Genomic DNA, 21,338 nt, shown 5'->3' with positions numbered 1-21,338 from the left:
GTAGGTGTAACAATTGTGGAACTTTCTCCGTGTGCAGCGCACAACGCGTGCGCTGATACGGCGGAAATCCTCCATGAGCGTATAATTGCAGGCACCCAGCAAAAGGTGCTACGCACCCGTAGAGGGAAATTCCTGTCGGCAGGTGGCGCTGGGGAGTGCAGAGGAACCAATCCTCTGTACCTCCACAAATGCCAGACAGGAATTGTACGAAGCGCAGAATGCAATCGCAAGAGAAGCGATTGCGAATGAGAACGAGCAAAGGGACAGGTTGTATGTGTGTGCGCCAATCTAGTCGCCACCCCGCGACCGCGCACACACAACACCAGATACGAAACAGAAACGCAACCGCAAGAAAGGCGATTGCCAGAAGTCAGATCAGAACAGAATACGAGGATAGCAAAGGCACAGCAAATCATACAATGAGGGGATGCGGAAAATAACAAACGCTAGCTAACCGCGAACACCGCACTCATTCGCAACAGTGCACGCGGTTATGCGCGGTCTCCACGTGATAAGCACAATAGAGAGAAGCACGCCTAACTAACCATCGACAGACAAACATGAAACAGAAGACGCGAGCGCTTGCTCAACGGTTACCTCACCGAGCCTCCAGCAAGCGCTCGTAGCAGACAAGACAGACACACGAAAACAGGAACAGGCGGGAGATAGGATCCACAGCACTAGCGAAAGTGACTAGCGCGATCCAGAGAGGCAGAACAGAAGGATCCACAGCACTAGCGCGAAGCGAGTGCGATCCAGGGACAGAGTAACAGAACAGAAGGATCCACAGCACTAGCGCAGGATGCTAGTGCGATCCAGAGAGGCAGAACAGAAGGATCCACAGCACTAGCGCGAAGCGAGTATGATCCAGGGACAGAGTAACAGAACAGAAGGATCCACAGCACTAGCGCAGGATGCTAGTGCGATCCAGAGAGGCAGAACAGAAGAGATAGCTGGTAGCAACCGCTGCACCAGCTATGCTCCAAGAACAGAGATCAGACCGATTTCCTGTTGACCACCGTTGGGACAGGACAATCGCAACAGACAAACAAAACAGATAAACAATCCTAACTGCACTAGGGAACCTGCCTAGCACAGTTTCCAGGAATTACTCTAAGCTGATCTTCAAACAAAGAGCATGGCTGACACTCCTCCAGGAGAGTTTCACAGGAAGGAATCCTTATGACCAGCCAAGCATTGTGGGACACACATAGTACTTATAGTACACGCCTCCAATGAATGTGGCCAGGCAATTTGCATGACAACGTATGCAAATTGCTCAGCAAGCACAAGCTGCAAAACTGACAGAAGCTCTTCTTTCCAGAGTCCTGCAGCATGCAAACCTAAACAATGGTCAAAAAGCTGCCTGCCTGCACAGGCAGCTGAGCAGATCATCACAGTAGGTAGTACAGTTGCCCCCAATATAGCTAGTATAATTGCCCCAGGAGGGGAGACAGCGCTAGAAGGAGGGGCAGCGATGGGGAGGTGGGCCAGAACCCCCCCTCCCTCACCTGGGTCCCCTTCCTTCTGCCTCTCTCCCCTCCATAGATTAGCGGCAACTGCAGGCTCAGTGGGCGGTGAATTACTCACCTCACTTCCACGTTCCAAGCGCTGGAGTGCAGCGTCATGTTGTCACAGATCTCCGTCTTCAATGCCACTCGTGCTTCCGTTAATCAGAAAGCACAGTGGGCGGCATGTAAGACGGAGACCGGTGACAACATGACGCAGCGCTCCAACGCTTGGAACGTGAAAGTGAGGTGAGTAATTCCCCGCCCACCGCCAGCCGAGCCTGCAGTTTCCACTAATCTATGGAGGGAGAGAGAGGCAGAAGGAGGGGACCAGGTGAGGGAGGGGGTTCTGGCCCTCCTGCCCACTGCTGCCCCTCCTTTTGGAGCTGCTTCCCCCTTCTGCTCTGCTGCTGTGGGGAGTCGTGGCAACACCCCCTCGCTGTCAGTCACCCGGTGCGCTACGCCCCCCCTGCGCTCAATGGTAGGAACGCCCCTGGACATATGACTATAGTAGGGACTAGATTGTGAGAGTCTCTGAAGGACAGTTAGTGACATGACTATGTACTCTGTACAGCGCTGCAGAAGATGTTGCCCAATGGCAGCCTATGCTGCAGAGCCACAAGCCTCCACCACTGTATGTGTAATCACCAGATAATACAGAATGCCAAAACCAGTTTTCCAAGGATAGCATCAGTATGAAAGAAAATGCAAGAAGTTTTGAATCCATAAATGATACCATTTATTGGCTAACGTAAAGGACAACTGAAGTGAGAAATATATCTATTTATTTCCTTTTATACAATACCAGTTACCTGGCAGTCCTGCTGATCTCTTAGGATTTAGTAGTGTCTGAATAATGTCAGAAACAAGCATGAAGCTAATCTTGTCAGATCTGACAATTATGTCAGAAACACCTGATCTGCTGCATGCTTGTTCAGGGACTATGGCTAAAAGTATTAGAGGCATAGGATTAGCAGGATAGCCAGGCAATTGGTATTGCTTAAGAGGAAATAAAAATGGCAGCCTCCATCTTTCACTCACTTCAGTTGCCCTTTAAGCCAATAAATGGTATCATCCTGATTCAAAATGTCTTGCTTTTACTGATGGCTAACATGGTACAATATTCTACTGCTACTAGTATGAAAGAAGAATGAGCAAAAGGAGAGAAACATTTGATTAGTGATGATGGCTACCATTCAAAGTATGGCGCCGTAGTGGATAGCGCTCTTGTCTTGCAGCGCTGGGTCCCTGGTTTCAATCTCAGCCAAGGTTCTATCTGCACAGAGTTTGTGTGTTATTCCCGTGTCTCGTGGGTTTCCTCCAGGCATTCCAGTTTCCTATACATCTCATGACCATACAGATAAGCTAATTGGCTTCCCCTGAAAACTGGCCCTAGACTATGATGGACACATGATTGTGGTAGGGACTAGATTGTGAGCTCCTCTGAGGGACAGCTAGTGAGAATATTTAATCTGTACAGCGTTGCGGATGTTGGCGCTATACAAATACTAAATAATAATATTATAGAGTAGCTCATTACCACCTCTAGCATTAACAAATAGGTAAAATGGTGCTGAATTTGGCGAAGACAGACCCTTAATGAACCCCTTTGATCCATGGGCCTAGGTACGGTTGCAACTCTGTGCATCCCCTATTGCTAGATCACCTGTTCAATGTACTCTAATGGCAGTACGTGGGTTGTCCCAGCAAAGTTCTACTTAGTCAGGATTTACCCACAAAAATAGATGCACTTTGACAGTACCAACCAAGGAAGATCCACTTCACAGATGGTACCACCCAAAGAAGATCCACTTCACAGATGGTACCACCCAAAGAAGATCCACTTCACAGATGGTACCACCCAAAGAAGATCCACTTCACAGATGGTACCACCTAAAGAAGATCCACTTCACAGATGGTACCACCCAAAGAAGATCCACCTCACAGATGGTACCACCCAAAGAAGATCCACCTCACAGATGGTACCACCCAAAGAAGATCCACTTCACAGATGGTACCACCCAGGGAAGATCCACTTCACAGATGGTACTACCCAGGGAAGATCCATTTCACAGATGGTACCACTTAAGGAAGAATAACTTCACAGATGGTATCACCCAAGGAAGATCCACTTCAAAGATGGTACAGCCCAGGGAAGAACAACTTTACAGATGGTACCACCCGTGGAAGAACCAACAATCATAACCCATCACAGGAACATGGATTGGAAGAACTGTACCTCTAAACACACTGCTACAAAATATATTATGCAGTTTGAGTCGCTTTTAGATGGGAAAACAGGCCTTTGGCTGAACTGGCTCTAGGGGTCTCCCTGTGGTTCAGAGGTAAGCACATTGGCTGACTGTTGTCCGTGGTCACACCGATGAGTCCTCACAGACGCAGCCTGACGCCCACTGCTGAGCAATCCAGCGGTGTGTGCGTAGCAGACCTCATTCACTTCAGGCAGTAATTAGCACACAGAGCATGCGAGCCCTGCACAGATTTCAATGGACACAGGAATGCGAGTCTGACTCACTGCTAGGTGTGCACTGCAGTCATTGCTGACCATAGAAGTTACCAGGGGCTGCAATACATAAGAAGCTCATCTGCCATCCATCCCCCCACTCCACATATATCTGCCAATGTGCCAAAAAACATAGAAGAAAATAAAAACGTAAACAGATGATGGAAACAGAGAAGAAACAGAATTAGGCTAATAAAATAGATAAATGGTATTTTTACAATCATTTCTCAGCTCAAAGTCCCATTGATTTATTTTTATTTTTTTTTAATTTCTAAATGTGCCCCGCAGGAAACAGTGAGGTTCTTACCCCAGCCATTGAAGCAGATGTGTCGTGGCGGCTTCAGGAACAAGGCGATTTCCCAGCAGGAGTTAGACGCAACCTAAGGGGAGAGAGGCACAAATGTAAAGTTGCGTTGAATGAAACAGAGAGACAATAAAGAAGCATGATGTGCAGAGGCAGGGGGGACCGGTGTAGAAGAGCAGCATCTCATGTTGCTGTGGTAATATGAAGAAATAAAAGAGAGAGAGGGAGAGAGAGAGAGAGGACCGGAGGGAGAGTGGAATGAATAAGCCCTGTCCTGTGGGAGGACGCAAGAGCCTAGATAGCTCCCCCTGACTCATTCATCCACCTGTAGAATGTCTACTCGCTACAAGCCATTTCCTACGCCGCTCTCCTGCAATACTGCTTCCCTCTTCCTCCTCTGTCTCCTCGCCTATTATACATCCCCCTCATCACATCTTAGATTTTTTTTTTTTATTTCTTTGGGGTTTTTTTCCCTCCCAGCACAACATAACGTTACAATCAGTCATCCTCCCCCTCTTCTGTCTCCTTCCTCCCTGTGAAGTGGCTGGTGGCAGGAATCATTGACAGTGAGACTCCTTGCGAGATTTTCTCAAAGGTGTCAGTCCTGCCCTGTGCTTGCCCTAACAAGCTGGGCTTCTCTCCCTCCCTCTAGAAAACCCATTTCCCACCACCCTCCCTTCTCCCACCCCTATGAGCGAAGTATCCTTGAGAGCGTTGCAATGTCTTCTTCCCATAGCAACAGCAGAGAATAGGAGATGAACTGTGCAGCTAGTACATCACCCACCCTCTCACTACTTCACCCTCCCTCTATCTATCTATCTATCTATCTATCTATCTATCTATCTATCTATCTATCTATCTATCTATCTATCTATCTATCTCTCTCTTGCCTGCAGCAGGACACCCTGTTGTTATGCAGTGCAGTACAGTTATGAAATATACAGAAGCTACGCATTCCCATCCCTCACTCACGCATTCTATCTTTCTGTGACCTTCTGTCTGTCTTTCAGTTTTAAAGCTTTATGATTCTGCCATGTCTGAGTTACTGACGAGCAGCTTCTGAGCCAGCAGGCTGTAGGTTTAGTCAGAACACCGCCTGGAAGTAAGAAGAAAAAGGGCTGGACTCTCAACACTCACCTCAACTAGCTGTCAAACGTCAGCTCATGCCCTGATACTCAGCTTTGCAAACTTGTGTTGGCGTCCTCTCTTCCTCTCCTGCTAGCGGGTGCAAGGATCAGAGTTTCACCATCGGATTGTCAACTTTCCTGTGGAAACATTAACCCTCATCACACAGAAATACACACGTCCAGTGTTTGCCTAATAAAAAAAAAAAACAAATGACCTTTCCCTCATGAGAACACAGGAACTGAGTCAAAATATATTTTGCAAGAATAGTTTTACAGTAAGCAAATGTTCTACCGTTCTAAGGCGAGGGAAATTTGAGATTACAACACCTTTTCTCCTTCATGCGCCATCTTGGAATTTTTTTTTAAGGACCACTCCGGGGAAAAAAAAGCAAGCAGTTAAAATCTGACAGAACCATCAGGTTTTGGACTAGTTTATCTCCTCATGGGAGGTTTTCAGGATTTTCTTTGTTTGCAAAAGAATTTCCTGAATGACAGTTTACCTGACAAAATAGTAAGAAAGCAGCCAGCCTCCCTTGCACACTATTCTGTCAGACTCAGCATCTGCTATTCAGGAAATGCTTTTGAGAACAAAGAAAACCCTGAGAATGCCCCATTGGGAGATGGACTAGTCCAAAACCTGTCAGTTCTGATAGATTTTAACTGCTTACTTTTTTTTTTTTTTTTTTGATGGACTGGTCCTTATAAGCAGGTTTCCACTTTCCGTGAGAGGAAAATAAAAAAGGCATACAATTTCCTTTATATACTTAAATCATTTTAATGCTCCCCTCAGTAGGCTTTGCAGTGAATCACTGGGAGAACTGCCTTGCCGAGCTGTGAGTTGGTTACTGAGACTTTTGCATGAACTATAGCGCTGCATCTTCTGTGGTGCTGTACAACGCAGTACATGCACACAGAGGAGGTAAACCACATAAACGTGACAGTGACTAATACAGACCATGCGTAACAAAACATGCAGCATTTACGAGAGACAATAAGAAGGGAACCCCGCCCTTGCGAGCTCACAATTTAACCTTTTAACTGCCAGTTTAATTAGTTGAATGCAAGGCCAATTCATTTTATGTTGCGTACTAATATTACCTTGATTCTTGCTTTTGCTACATAGCGTGAAACGTGGCACCACCACACATAATGAAAGTATAAAAATGGCTGCAATATTGCTCAGTCACGGTATTATATTAATTATTAGGATCAAGCTGCAGTACAAGGACTGTAGCAATAAAACAGAAGATATAGTAGGCAGTGTAGGAAGCAGTTTACTACTGTCTAACCCCCACTAGAGGGCAGTGTTGGAAGGTAGGAGAGATACAAGAGGACTTCTGCTATCAATTCCTGTATAGCCCAAAGTTACATGATCTCTGTCATGTCACCACACACAACATTCTGAGTATACTTGTTAGTGCTGCTGCTGCACTGTGTTATCTGCTACCAAGTAACTCATGTATAAGCCTACAAGATGAAAGCAGACCTGAACTCAGAGTGTCTCTCTGGTCTAAAAGATACACAACAGCATGATAACCTTTTAGGGCCCGTTTCCACTTGTGTGGTGCGAATTGCCGTGGTAAAAATTCGCCTGCGGATGCGAATTTCACATGCGGTTTCGCATGGATGACGCTGTATGCGAATTTAACCATGGCAGTGCCGGTGTGCTTTTCCATTGATTTCCATGCGAATTTGCATGAAAATTCGCATACCAAAGCCGCAGGCGATTTCCCTATTAAATACATTAGCGGCGATTCGCATGCATTCCACACGCAGGCGAATTCTGAGGGCTCTGCCATGCAGAAAAATCCTGCACAGAAAAACGCTCAGGAAAACTGACAAGCGGAAACAGGCCCACCCACTTGTATTGGCTGTGCGATTCTGCATGCAGAAAACGCATGCAGATTCGCGATAGTGGAAACGGGCCCTCAAGGACAACTGAAGTGAGAGGTCTATGGAGGCCACCATATATATTTCCTTTCAAATAATACCAGTTGCCTGACAGCCCTGCTGGTCTATTTGGCTGCAGTAATGCCTAAATAACACCAGAAACATACTTGCAGCTAATCTTGTCAGATCTGACAATAATGTCAGAAACATCTGATCTGCTGCATGCTTGTTTCAGGGTCTGTGGCTAAAAGTATTAGAGGCAGAGGATTGACTGGACAGCCAGGCAACTGGTATTAAACTGGTATTGCTTAAAAAGAAAAAATATGGCAGCCTCCATATCCCTCTCACTTCAGTTGTCCTTTAAACAAAAAACATTTCTTTGTTAGGGCTGGTGCACACCGAGCGGCTTTTTGGGCGTTTTCAGATCCGCTTGCGGCTGCGGATCTGCTTGGTCAATGTATCTCAATGGGGTGGTGCACACCAGAGCGGGGGGCGTTTTGCAGAAACGAAAAATGCCTGGGTGAGGCATTTTTTGGATTGCGGGTGCGTTTCTGCCTCAATGTTAAGTATAGGAAAAACGCAAACCGCTCTGAAAAACGGCACTTCAGAGCGGTTTTGCAGGCGTTTTTGTTACAGAAGCTGTTCAGTAACAGCTTTACTGTAACAATATATGAAATCTACTATACTGAAAACCGCAGCAGCAATCCGCAAAACGCTAGCAAAACGCCTCATAAAAATAAAAAAAAGCGTTTAAAAATCTGCTAGCATTTTGCGGATCTGCTAGCGGGTTTTGGTGTGCACCAGCCCTTACAGCTGATATAAACAGTGCAGTTTCTACTTCCTGATTCATAGGAGCAGACATATGGTTAACATCCTGTGCTTCCAAATGAGCTTATCTATCTGCCGTGGCAGTCATGTGACACAGGTAGAAAGATCAAATTACAAATAGTGATTAAACACAAATGAGGGGGAATTAAACAGGCTAAACGCTCTAAATACATACAGGGTGCATTTCACTATGTTTTTCTTCGGTCCTGTGCAAGAGCTCAGGTTTATTTTAAAGGATGCCAGCAATTACACAGATTCCCATTACATAAAATATGATAATACCAATGGATACAGTGCTCAATGCCAAAAATGCAAAGGTATAAACAAAGTCAACTGAACAAATTCTCTCAGATTCAACTTTCAGCTTGTCTTGAGAGCACCGTGACACCAGTGGGATCTCTTCAACTTGAGTGAGCACCACCATCTTACCTCTAGGAGGGGACACACACCCTTTAAGATGACCCTCTGTGAGATTGGGTCATCTAAAAGGGTGAATGTCCCCTTCTAGAGGTAAGATGGTGGTGCTCACTCAAGTTGAAGAGATCCCACAGGTGTCACGGTGCTTTGAAGACACGCTAGAAGGTTGGATCTGAGAGAATTTGTTCAGTTGATTTTGTTTATACAGTACCTTTGCATTTTTGGCATTGAGTGCTTTATCATCATCAGTATTCTAGTGTCTCTTCAAACGAGTTGGCCACCCGTTTGGTGAGTTGATCCACTGGGCAAAACGCTAGAGGGTTGGGGGTCGGGGGCTGCCGTACACATGCTTATCAATCACCTCAGGCGGCTGTTACTGCCCCCCTCAACCGACTTTGGTCAAGCATGTGGTCGAACCTTAAGGCTGCTTTCTCACCAAGACATTGCGTTTAGGGGACGCTATAGGGCACATAACGTGCCCCTAACGCAATGCCTGGTGGTGTTGGAGCAGGACGCTACCAAGAGCCGCGTTACAAGCAGCTCTTGGTGCACCTGCTCTGTCGGAGGCGCTGCGGAGACCACGTGAGCGGAGCTCTCCGCATCACATGGTCCCGCCAGCCAATCAGCGGCCGCTCCAAGAAGTAAACACTGCAAGTGCAGTGAATGTCAAGTAGCCATGTGCCTGGCTACATAGTGGCCTCTCCCCGCCTCCTCTTCGCCCCTGAAATAAATGAAAAAAACCCATACTGAGCATGTGCATACAGTCTAACGCGGCTTAAGCCGCTAGAACGCACAGTATGCTGCACTTCAAACGAACGTGCAGCGTTACTGTGTAACGCAAGGTGGGCACTGTGAACAGCCCATTGATTTTTCATTGCTGTGCGGTGGGGTGCGTTACAGGCTGCTCTAACGTGCGCCTGTAATGTCTCACTGTGAAAGCAGCCTAAAGGGAACCTAAACTGAGAGCGTTATGGATGTTTCCTTTTAGGCTAGTGACACACCAGGACGTTGCGTTTATGGGACATGATAGGGCACATAACGTGCCCCTAACGCAACGCCTGGTGCTCTCTGGTGTGGACGTCGGAGTGAGCCGCGTTGTGCAGCTCACTCTGGCGTCCGTGATGCCGTGATGCGTACTCTTGGACGCATGCGGCATCACGTGGTCCCGCCCGGCCAATTGTCGCACAGAGCGGCCGCTCCAGGAAGTAAACACTGCACGTCACTGAGTGCAGTGAATATTAATTAGCCATGTGCCCGGCCGCTCTCCCCTCCTCCCCAACATGACTGAGCATGTGCAAACAGTCTAACGCGGCTTAGCCGCCTATAACGTACTGCATGCAGCACTTTGCTGCGTTACAATGTAACGCAACGTGGGCGCAGTGTGAACAGCCCACTTGTGTTACATTGCTGTGCGTTGGGGGAGCGTTACAGGCTGCACTAACGTGCGCCTGTAACGTCCCTGTGTGCAAGAAGCCTTAAACAATACAAGTTGCCTGGCAGTCCTGCTGATCTCTTTGGCTGCAGTAGTGGCTGAATCACACCTGAAACAAGCATGCAGTAAATCCAGTCTGACTTCAGTCAGAGGACCTTATCTGCATGCTTATTCAGGGGCTGTGGCTGAAAGTATTAGAGACACAGGATCAGCAGGAGCGTCAGGAAACTGGTATTATTTTAAAAGGCAAAATCCATATCATTTTTAGTTAAGGTTCCCTTTAAAGGGGAACTGAAGAGAGAGGTATATGGAGGCTGTCATGTGTATTTCCTTTTAATCAATACCAGTTGCCTGGCAGCCCTGCTGGTCTATTTCTCTGCATTAGTATCTGATTAAAACCAGAAACAAGCATGCAGCTAGTCTTGTCAGATCAGACTTATAAGTCTAAACCACTGAAACACCTGATCTGCTGCATGCTTGTTCAGGGGCTATGGCTAATAGTATTAGAGGCAGAGGATCAGCTGGGCTGCCAGGCAACTGGTATTGTCTAAAAGGAAATAAACATGACAGCCTCCATATACCTCTCTCTTCAGTTCCCCTTTAAGACAAGAAGAAAATGCAACCAATTAGCTCACGCTGTGGTATTCACAAAAAGACTGTAAATTGAGGCAATTCAACTGCTAAGTGCAGTCATATATAGCATAGAGTAATAGAAAACAAAACAAAAAAAGAAAATGAAAGCAAAGGAAAAAAGAAACAAAAGCAGAACCAAAATATACAATGAACTACTGTATATGGCATTGCCATACACCTGAGCAATCTTGAAACATTTTCTTTGAAGCACCTTTTGGTAGCACAATGCAGAGGAAAAGCTAAATAAAATGAGAAGCAGTGTTCACTGAAAGCAAATTTAAAAGCCCGCAGCTAATGGACGATTTGGGCACCACCAAAGACGCTAATGCAAGTATCGGCTATTGGATGCCGAAAATTGGGGGTCCAATAGATTTTTCCAAAAACTACAAGGTGTTTTTGAAATTTATGTGACTTGTTCCCAAAGAATCCAATTTTGCATTTTTGCATAATTACGCATAATCACAAAATGATGGAACATAGTTACAGTTACACGTGAAATTATGAATGCATCATAATTGTGGATTTTGATGTGAAATTACGATTATGTAGGCCCGGATTTACATCATAGGAGCCTATAGGCACAGATGTCCAGGCACCCTAGACATCGCCCTCCGCAAACCTAAAACCCCCACCAAACCGTAACGCAAATGTGCTGGCTGGCCCAGTAGTCACTCTTCTCTTAGGCCTTGTTCACATTACAAATTGCCAGCGATATCACAAGCGCTAAGCGATTTGGTTAGTGATTTTAAAAGCGCTTTTCCCTGTGCTTTGCGTTTAGAAAAACGCTTTTCTAAGCGCTTTTGTGGAGCAATGCTTTTTTACACTTGATGTGAACTCTTTGACCCAGAAATGAATAAATACAATGTATTTATTTATAAAAGCGCGCGGGAAATTGCTATTCAAAGCGCTTTTTCAAGCCCTTTGCGGTTTCCCTATACTTTCTTACTTTCTATTGAACACAAACTCTCAGAAAATGGTACAGGAGCCGCATTTGCGATTCAATGGAAAGCAAAGCGCTCAAGTATGAACCATCTCATAAGAAATCATTGCGCAATCGCTTTTAGAGTGATTTCCAAAATCGCCAGCGCTTAAAAGAAAAATCTAAAAACCCTCATAGTGTGAACAAGCCCTTCATAGGTAGCTAGAGGTGCCCCTTAGTAATAGGTAGCCAAAGCTATTTTCCGTTTAAGTAACTAGAGGTGCCCCCAAGTATTAGGTAGCAAGAGGTGCTCCTGACTCAAGGGAGAGCTGGTCAGTGGAATGCAGAGACCTGGGTGAGTAACCTGCCATTTACAATCTGCTCGGGACTCTGCATAGGTAAAGACGGGAAGGAGGCACTTCGGGAGGAGAGTGAGCCGCCTTTCCATCATCAGTTGCCTGTAGGCATGTGCCTACAGTGCCCTTTGGTAAATGCGGCCTTGTGATTATGCAAAGTCTGAGCTCAACACTAGAGGCAGGGATAAGTCCACTGAAAAATACTAAATGGAGTTTGTATGTTCCCCACATCTGTGTAGGATACCTAACACATTCAAAAAACATAATAGTTAAAGTTAAAGAGAAACTCTGACCAAGAATTGCACTTTATCCCAATCAGTAGCTGATACCCCCTTTTACATGAGAAATCTATTCCTTTTCACAAACACACCATCAGGGGGCTCTGTATGACCCTCCCACAAGACCCTCCCACAAGAAACTCTGAGGACCGTGGTACTCCTGGCAGTTTCCTGTCTGTGATCCTTGCTGCATTGTGGGAAATAGCTGGTTACAGCTGTTTCCAACTGCCAAAAAACCAAGCAGCAGCTACATCACCTGCCAACAGTAAAAATGTCACCATGTAATAAATATCAGAATGTAAATCAGGGATTTAAAAGATTTTACACTGGGCAAACACTGACTAAATTATTTATACATAATTATTGTAAAAATTAAGCACTTTTTTTATTACATTATTTTTACTGGAGTTCCTCTTTAAAGAAAAGGGGTATAGATTCATACTTACCTGGTGCTTCCTCCAGCCCCCTGTAGACAGTCTCCGTTGTGTTCCACAATGTGCCCCGGGATGCTTGCCAGTCGTGCTTTACTGCACATGGTGTTGTCCGTGCGCGACCCCCAAATCAGACGCCTATATCCATGAGCGTTTTGCAGATGTGAAGTTACAATGGAGACTGGACAAAGACTTTAATGCAAAGCCTGCATGCAGAGAGTTACCCGAACTGAAATGTGACATAACGAGATTTTCCGGGTCAAAGAGTTCATTTTCTGACTTGCGTCAGGGAGTGAATTACAAAACCACTCTGGAAAAGCGCTTAGAAAAGCGCTTTTACCAGAAACGCAGCGCGCAGGGGAGCGCCGGGAGGGGGGAAAAAGCGCACCAAAACGCTGCCATATTTATTTCCTTTTAAGCAATACCGGTTACCTGGCAGCCCTGCTGACCATCTGCCTCTAATACTTTTAGCCATATACCCTGAACAAGCAGGCAACGGATCAGATATTTCTGACAGTATTGTCGGATCTAACAAGATTAGCTGCATGATTGTTTCTGGTGGTATTCAGACACTACTGCAGCCAAATAGATCAGCAGGACTGCCAGGCAACTGGTATTAACAGGAAATAAATATGGCAGCCTCCATATCACTCTCACTTATTGTCACAGTTGTCCTTTAATTCATGGTTTTCTTCCCAAATTGATCGTAGACTATGGAAGGGATATTAGATTCTGAGCCCCTCCTCTAGACAATTAGAGACATGAATTATTCAGTTTACTCTGTGAAATGTGCTGAGAAATGTGTTTTGTGGTATATAATTACATAATACGGTAATTATCTCCACAAGTTGGGGGAGGAAGTCTTAAAGGGACAGTTGGTTTGAAAAGTAAGATTAAAAATCTCACGATAAAGAGGATGCCCACATTTTTTAATTCTGCATCAACTTAAAGTACACCTGAAGTGATTTAAAAAAAAAAAAAAGTTAGATACTTACCTCACAAGTGGGAAGCTTCTGTATGGTCCAAAGGCTTTCAAGATTCGTATAGCCAACCCTTCCCGTGCAGGGTCCCTCTTTACCTATTCAACTAGCTTTTGCAATCATGGACAAGCAAATCTGTACGTAGCATATGCAGTTCAATTATGACCAGGGGTGTAACAATAGACCCTGCAAGGGATGCAGCCGCAGGGGGGGGGGGCAGAAGCCACAGGGGGCCCTGTTCTTAGAGACTGACAACTAAGGGTAAGGAGAAAAAAAACTTTCTGCACAATTGTGCTAATGACTGCATCTGCTCAGCCACTGATAACGAATTATACACAGTTTTGTAGACAAAGATTTGTAGACATTCCCTACTCAGTGTGCATGGGGAGGGGGCCCCATCCAAAGTTTTGCAGGGGGGAGGGCAGTGATTTCTAGTTACACCCCTGTATTCCTGTATTGTTTTATTGCTCTATGTCACCCCAAATATTGTCTGTAATGTCCAGCGCTGCGTAATGTGTTGGCTCTTGAGAAATACAATAAATAAATAATAAGGAAATAAGCATGTCAGCCTCCGTATCCCTCTCACCTCAGGTTCCCTTTAGGCCAGAAACCCACTGGAAGCGCTTTGTAAGCGTGAGTGATTTGAAAAAGCTCTTGGTAATGCAATGCTATGGGGGATTTTTATAAAATCACATCACTCAAGTGGGATCACACCCATAGCATTACATTAGCTAGAGATTTTCAAATCACAAAGCGCTCAGAAAAGCTCTCCTAGTGGGTTTCTAGCCTTAGTGTCTGTGCATGAATAGTAGAATGAAGGGCTCGTGCACTGAGAGAAAAAGCCATGCACAAGCAGCTTAATCTTACTGGGCAGACCTTGCTCACACTTGCCCAGGTCAGATGCATTTGTCCACAGGCGCAGCCAGAAGGTGAAAGTAAGAATTTTCGAATTTTGGTGTGAACTAGCCCTGCATTGCTTTATGAGGGAGCTCTTGTCCAGGATAATCAACAATATATGGATGAGCTGATGAGACATTATAATGATTATTTCACTTAGACCTTGTTTACATTACAAATTGCCAATGCAAGAGCTGAGCGCTTTTGTGAAGCTTTTGAAAGCGCTTTTGCGATTGGAAAGAAAGCTCATCGCTCATGTGAGAACACTCATATTGTAACTTTTTGCACCAGCATTTTTAAAGCGCTTTTTAAAATTGCCAGCGCTGGAAAGAGAAAAAAAAAAGCACTCATAGGGCTGGTGCACACCGAGCGGCTTTTTCAGCGTTTCAGCAGCCGCGGATACGCTTGGTCAATGTATCTCAATGGGGTGGGTCACACCAGAGCGGGAGGAGTTTTGCTGAAACGCATTCTCCTGGGGTGAGGCATTTTTTGGATTGTGGATGCATTTCTGCCTCAATGTTAAAGGGATACTGTAGGGGGGGGGGGGGGGGGGTCGGGGGAAAATGAGCTGAACTTACCCGGGGCTTCTAATGGTCCCCCGCAGACATCCTGTGTTGGCGCAGCCACTCACCGATGCTCCGGCCCCGCCTCCAGTTCACTTCTGGAATTTCTGACTTTAAAGTCAGAAAACCACTGCGCCTGCACGCCCGTGTCCTCGCTCCCTCTGATGTCACCAGGAGTGTACTGCGCAGACACAGACCATACTGGGCCTGCGCTGTGCGCTCTTGATGACATCAGCGGGATCGAGGACACGGCAACGCAGGCGCAGTGGTTTTCTGACTTTAAAGTCAGAAATTCCAGAAGTGAACTGGAGGCGGGGCTGGAGCATTGGTGAGTGGCTGCGCCAACACAGGATGTCTGCGGGGGACCGTTAGAAGCCCCGGGTAAGTTCAACTCATTTTCCCCTGACCCCCCTACAGTATCCCTTTAAGTATAGGAAAAACGCCTGTTCAGAGCGGTTTTGCAGGCGTTTTTGTTACAGAAGCTGTTCAGTAACAGCTGTACTGTAACAATATCTGAAATATACTACACCGAAAATGCTTAACAAAACCGCAAAATGCTAGCTGAAACGCTACAGAAGAATAACAAAAAGCGTTTAAAAATCTGCTAGCATTTTGCGGATCTGTTAGCGGATTTTGGCGTGCACCAGGCCTTAGTGTGAACAAGCACTCACAGACACTTGATGAGCTGACTTTACTGTGGTTTTAAGGAAGACGCTGATCGCTTGCTAGCAGATAGGTCTTGTTCACATTATAAATCGCCAGCGCAATCGCAAGCACTGAGCGCTTTTGTGTGCGCTTTTGAAAGCACTTTTCCCAGCGCTTTCTGAGCGATTAGCAATTTTTAGAAGCACTTTCTTAAGCACTTTTTTTAGGTGATTAGCGTTTTTTTTTTTTAAAGAAACAATCAGGTAGTGAACTCTTGGACCTGGAACTAAATAACTTTAATGTACTTTGTGAGAAAAGGCGCTCACAAAATCGCTTTTCCAGGCGCTTTTTCAAGCACTTAGTAATTTCCACATACCGTCCTTCCATTGAAGCTTAAACATTCAGGAAATGGTGCAGGAGCCGCGTTTGCGATTGGAAAGAAAGCTCATCGCTCATGTGAGAATACTCTCACATAGGAAATCATTGCACAAGCGATTTTGAAGCGCTCTTAAAAATCGACAGCGCTTAAAAATAAATGAAAGAGCTCATAGTGTGAACAATTGGGTGAGGTCATCTGATTACATCACCAATCATCCTAGAAATCTTCTTTTCTACTCACTTCCAAAGGTTCAAAACCGATCTTCCTAACCCACTAAGCACTAGATCAACTTTTTCTGTTAAACTCTATCATGGAACCACTGGGAGTGTATACAGACTTGCTGAAAACTATGATATGGGGAAACCCACTGTTTTAAAGACTGCAGTGACTTGTCAGTTGAAGTGAGAGGTGTATGGAGGCTGACATATGTATTTCATTTTAAATAATGCATATTGCCTGGCTCTCCTGCTGATCCTCTGACTCTAATACTTTCAGCCATAGACCCCAAACAAGCATGCGGCAGATCAGGTGTTTCTGACATTATTGTCAAATCTGACAAGATTAGCTACATGCTTGTTTCTGGTGTGATTCAGACACGACTGCAGCCAAATAGATCTGCAGGGCTGCCAGGCAACTGGTATTGTTTAACAGGAAATAAATATGGCAGCCTCCGTATACCCCTCACTTCAGTTAACCTTTAGGCCTGGTACACACTAAGCACTTAGCAATTGCGTTTTGTAGTGTGAACTAGCCCACATGAGTGAGACTTGTGTCACAATTATTAACTAAGACTCAGCAATCAGAACTTCTTGGAACTCAAACGTAAAAAGTGTAAAAATCCCACCCCTCAAGACAGTAAATAATGGGGGCCCCCAAATGTTCCCACTCTTTTCCTTGCCTACCCCTGGTGACCCTCATAGCCAAGGGGCCCAATGTGCAAGGGTCCGAAAACAAGTGTGGACAATCTTCACACCCATAAGAAGTGTAGCCACAAAAACACCCGATCTGAAGGCTCGGACCCCTTTATCAGTTACAGGGACTGCGTCTCTCTAATTATGCCCCTGCCACCCCAATACAGCCAAGGCGGTTTTACTTGAAACTTTGCTGAACCAGTGCCCAGGTTTATGGCCACCCCCAGTTTTGACCCGATATACCTGATCAGACCCATGCAAAGTTTGTTTATATATAGAAATACAGCATCACAATGCTTTGGAAGCAGTAGGGCCTCTTTTCCACAGACAGTTAAACTGTGTGCTCAGCAAGCAGTTATCAGGCAGCAGCAAACAGTTGCCAGGCAGCAGCAAACAGTTGCCAGGCAGCAGCAAGCAGTTGTGAGAGTATGAGAGGCATTTTACTGCCTATCAACTGTTCATGGAAAAAAAAAGGCCTAAGCACCACACCGCTGACTAGGGATGATCACAGGTATGCAAATTGTTCCGAGTTTATGCAAATATATGCAGCTTGAAAATGGACCAATCAATTTAAACCTGGGTTTAATTTGATTGGTCCATTTTCAAACTGCATACATTTGCATAAAAATGTGCGTAATTTTGGAAACATTTTGCATCTAAGCACTACTGCCAATAGTGATGGGAATTCCGGCTCTTCTCAGAATCGGCTCCCATTAAAGAGCCGGCTCTTAATCGGCTCTTCATTAAATATCACTAGACACCACTCAGAATCGGCGTAAAAGCCCCGACCCCGTCTACATGACAACTCCAGACTGCTTCTCTGACTGGTGCAATCCCTCCTGCTACTGCTCTGCTCCGCCCCATACACTCCTACAAGCTGCAAGAGAAGGACTACATCTCCCAGCATGCCTCAGCGCCCTTTATTACATAGCAAAGCAGGGCTATGTGGGGTGGCTGAGGCACCGGCTCTCCTCAAAGTGGGAGTCGGCTCTTGTCGTTCGCAGCAAAGAGTCGGCTTGTTTGCGAACGACCCATCACTAACTGCCGACCAATAAAGATGTGAAATTCAACTAGGTGTTTTTCCCCCCACTGTACAATGAGTATGAACTCCTCTGGAGTCTCTGTATAGGACTAATCAGTTTCAGGAGGTGAATAATTGATACGTGTCAGCCTGACTGACTAATCAGCTGTCAGGTAATTAATCTTTATTAGCTCTCTGCAGTGATCCAGTCCTGCCTCCCACAGAGCCAGAAAACCAGGAAAACCTTTTTTACCTCATGCCTGCTGATTTATAGTGATGTGGTGTGAAACTCATGGGGAAGTTTTTGTTTCTCTACAATTGTCAATGAGCTCTATTAGGGCAGTTCGGTAAAATCATTTTGGTCGGTAAAATACCTCATTCGGTATTTTGTTTCTCCAAATTCACTAAAGATCTTCTGCATGAGGCAGAAGTTTGGTAATTTGCCGAACAAACATGCTTCAATTCGCTAATCCCTGCTCAGTGAGGGCTTGTTCACACCTCGGGAGTTTTGCAGTTTTTTTGAGCGCTGGCAATTTTTAAAAACACCCTGAAATCAAATCACTGAGGGCTCGTTTCCACTATTGCGGTGCGAAATCGCCTGGATTCCACTGCTGATGAAATCGCATGCGGATGCGATTCCGCATGCGTTTTTTGCCGCAAATTCGCATAGGTGAGGGTATATGCGATTTTAACCATGTCACTGCCTGTGTGAATTTACATTGGTACCTATGCGAATTTGCGGCAAAAAACGCATGAGGAAAACGCATGCGATTTCCCTATTAAATACATTGTGTGCGATTCGCCTGCATTCCACACGCAGGCGAATTCTGCAGGGTGTTCCGTGCAGATTTTCTCTGCACAATAAAACACTCCCGCAGACGCATAAGTGGAAACAGGCCCATTCACTTATATTGTCTATGCGAATCCGCATACGCAAGACGCATGCGGATTCGCGATAGTGGAAACGGGGCCTGATGCAATGATTCCTTTATGGGACAGTTTATATCACCGCGTTTCGTCCACTTTCCGCTCAGAAAAGCGCTGCATGTACCATTTTCGGGGCAATTTTGGAAAAGCGCAAAACGCTCACAAATCGCTTTATCTGGCGATTGCGTTCACGCTTTTATGAGTAATACATTGTATTTATCCATTTCCGGGTGAAAATGGAATTGCTCTGCAAAAGCGCTTACAAAAGCACTTTGTACAAAATCATAGCGAGCAGTGGAGGGGGGAAAAACATGCAAAAAAAATAAATCTATGTCGTCAGCGATTTCGATTTTAGATGTGAACAAAGCCTCAGTGTCACTTAGCAGCCGTGTAGCAGGTCAGCAGTGAGGCAGTAGGCAGGGAGCTGCGTGGGGGTTTCTGTCCCGTGCATCTCGGACATCCCTTAAGATATGCTGCAGGCTGCAGCTACCAGGGGGAGCTCTTCTGTATAACGATAGAGAGATTTTCACATCTAAAGGGATGCAGAAGAAAATCCTCAAAAATATGTCACCTTCCACTGCTCTGTGAGAGTGAAGACCCGCCCGATGCGTACATCAAAAAAGGGGGCGGGGTGTAAACGATAAGCAGTAATAACGTTTATAAAAATATTGTGTTGTATTTCATTTACAAATAATGTTTTACAAATGTAGAAATCATTAAATAATGTGTATGAAATCGCCAATTGTGAAAACGTTAATCTTCCCTGTTTCAAAAGTGAAACTTATAATTACGCTTGTTAAAAAAACGATAATGTTTAATCATTATAAATGTATATTATTGTGAATAACCTTCATTTATCGTTTCTTCTTATAATAAAATCTGAAAATATTGTTTATAACAATGATATTAATATAACTACGTTCGTAATAAGTGTTGTAAAACATTAGTAAGTATTACTAAAATTTTACTAAAACTATACCATACCTAACCCTACTCTCACACAGAACCCTCCCTGTACCTATCCCGAACCCCTAGACCCCCCTGGTGGTTCCTAACCCTAACCACCCCCTGGTGGGGTGGTGGGGTTATGTGGATAATAATGTTTGGTACTTATCCGTTAGCCGGGCGCATCCGGCAGGTGGCGCTAATTACTATTCCCCCTCCAGGCCGACATGGATAGTAGGGAAAGATGTAACTCTGGTGGAGTTTTGTCGCCACCTAGAGGATGCGCCCGGCTAACGGATAAGTACCTAATGTTTTACAAATAGTGACTGTAAAAAATATATTGCAATTTACGTTACGTACTGATCGCTTTATTTTGTGAATAATAATGTTTTACAAACAGTAAGGGATAAAACTTTAAATAATGTTTTAGTTAAATATGATAAATATGTTTAGTATTTTTATAAACGTTATTCGTCACGGGCGCATTTTCTAAAAATAAATCATCACAAGCACAGTTATAAAACATTAAAAATCTCCAGACGCCGTTTGTAAAACATTAATCTCTAGTGCCCTTTTTTCCTGTTCGGCGCCCATTAAACGATATTTATTATGGGAGTGAATGGCGGCGCCCTTTTTGTCCACTAGCTGCCGGCGCCCTTTTTTTCGTTACCCCACCGGATACCCCATTGCATCAAATCAGCATGAGAAGCAGGGCCAGATTTACCATAAGGCACTGTTGATGGAGGGACGCTTACTCTCCTCCCCTAGCGCCTCCCTCCCTCCCTATGCTGAGTCTCGAGCGGAGCGTAGATGAGAGTTTAGTCCTGGCTGCCAGCATTCTACTGCCCAGATCTCCCTTCAGTGGGGGCATAAGTATCTACTTATTGCTGAGGGTACCTCTGGCTACCTAATGCTAAGAGACACCTGTAGCTACCAATGACGGGCAAGGAACATAAGGGAGAAGTGACAGCTGGGCCAACTAGCACAATTGCAGTGCAGTTCAGTGGGTGTAGTTTGTAGCTTTTTATAGAGGGCAATTTCTAGAGTGCAAGGACATCTGTTCCAAATTTAGGCTCCTGTGCAGTGTCTGACTGGGAGGTGAAAAAACTGAGGAAATCCACCTGCTGGCCAAGCAGCAGTAATCAGGTGTTCTGCTCACAGTGAAGACTTGCTGCAGGTTTCTGTTGGGAGTGATAACACCGGGTTTCTGCTGCTTGGCCAGCAGGTAGATTTCCTCAGTTTTTCCACCTCCCAGTCCGACACTGCTCCTGTGATGTAAATCCAGGCTTTGCTGTGTGGCTCTCTCTATTGGCTGCCTGGCTCTCCCTGAAGGCTGTCTGTCAAAGTTACCTCACAGAGAGAGCATGGAGAGGGCGAGTTATCGGCTGGTAAGAGCTGGAGAAAAATACTGAACACTTGCCCA

The 21,338-nt window shown here is 45.3% G+C and overlaps 1 protein-coding gene across 4 annotated transcripts in view; it reads right to left on the bottom strand.

Moving 5' to 3' along the window:
• The window catches only part of LOC137538867 (transmembrane protein 272-like), a 168,285-nt gene that overhangs the window by 55,467 nt on the left and 91,480 nt on the right, over positions 1 to 21,338 (bottom strand). For 3 of the 4 annotated variants that reach the window (XM_068261254.1, XM_068261251.1, XM_068261253.1), the window contains 2 exons: positions 5,474 to 5,601; positions 4,340 to 4,412 (listed from right to left, as the gene is read on the bottom strand). In XM_068261254.1, the coding sequence (XP_068117355.1) occupies positions 4,340 to 4,348 (9 nt within the window). In that variant the 5' untranslated portion in view covers positions 4,349 to 4,412; positions 5,474 to 5,601. The other variant, XM_068261252.1, reaches the window with a different exon arrangement.

Source organism: Hyperolius riggenbachi, chromosome 11, assembly GCF_040937935.1.
Source record: "Hyperolius riggenbachi isolate aHypRig1 chromosome 11, aHypRig1.pri, whole genome shotgun sequence".
In the NCBI taxonomy this organism is placed as follows: Eukaryota; Metazoa; Chordata; class Amphibia; order Anura; family Hyperoliidae; genus Hyperolius; species Hyperolius riggenbachi.
Note: the sequence above shows the minus strand (reverse complement) of the source record. Positions and strands in the feature narration are given on the sequence as shown.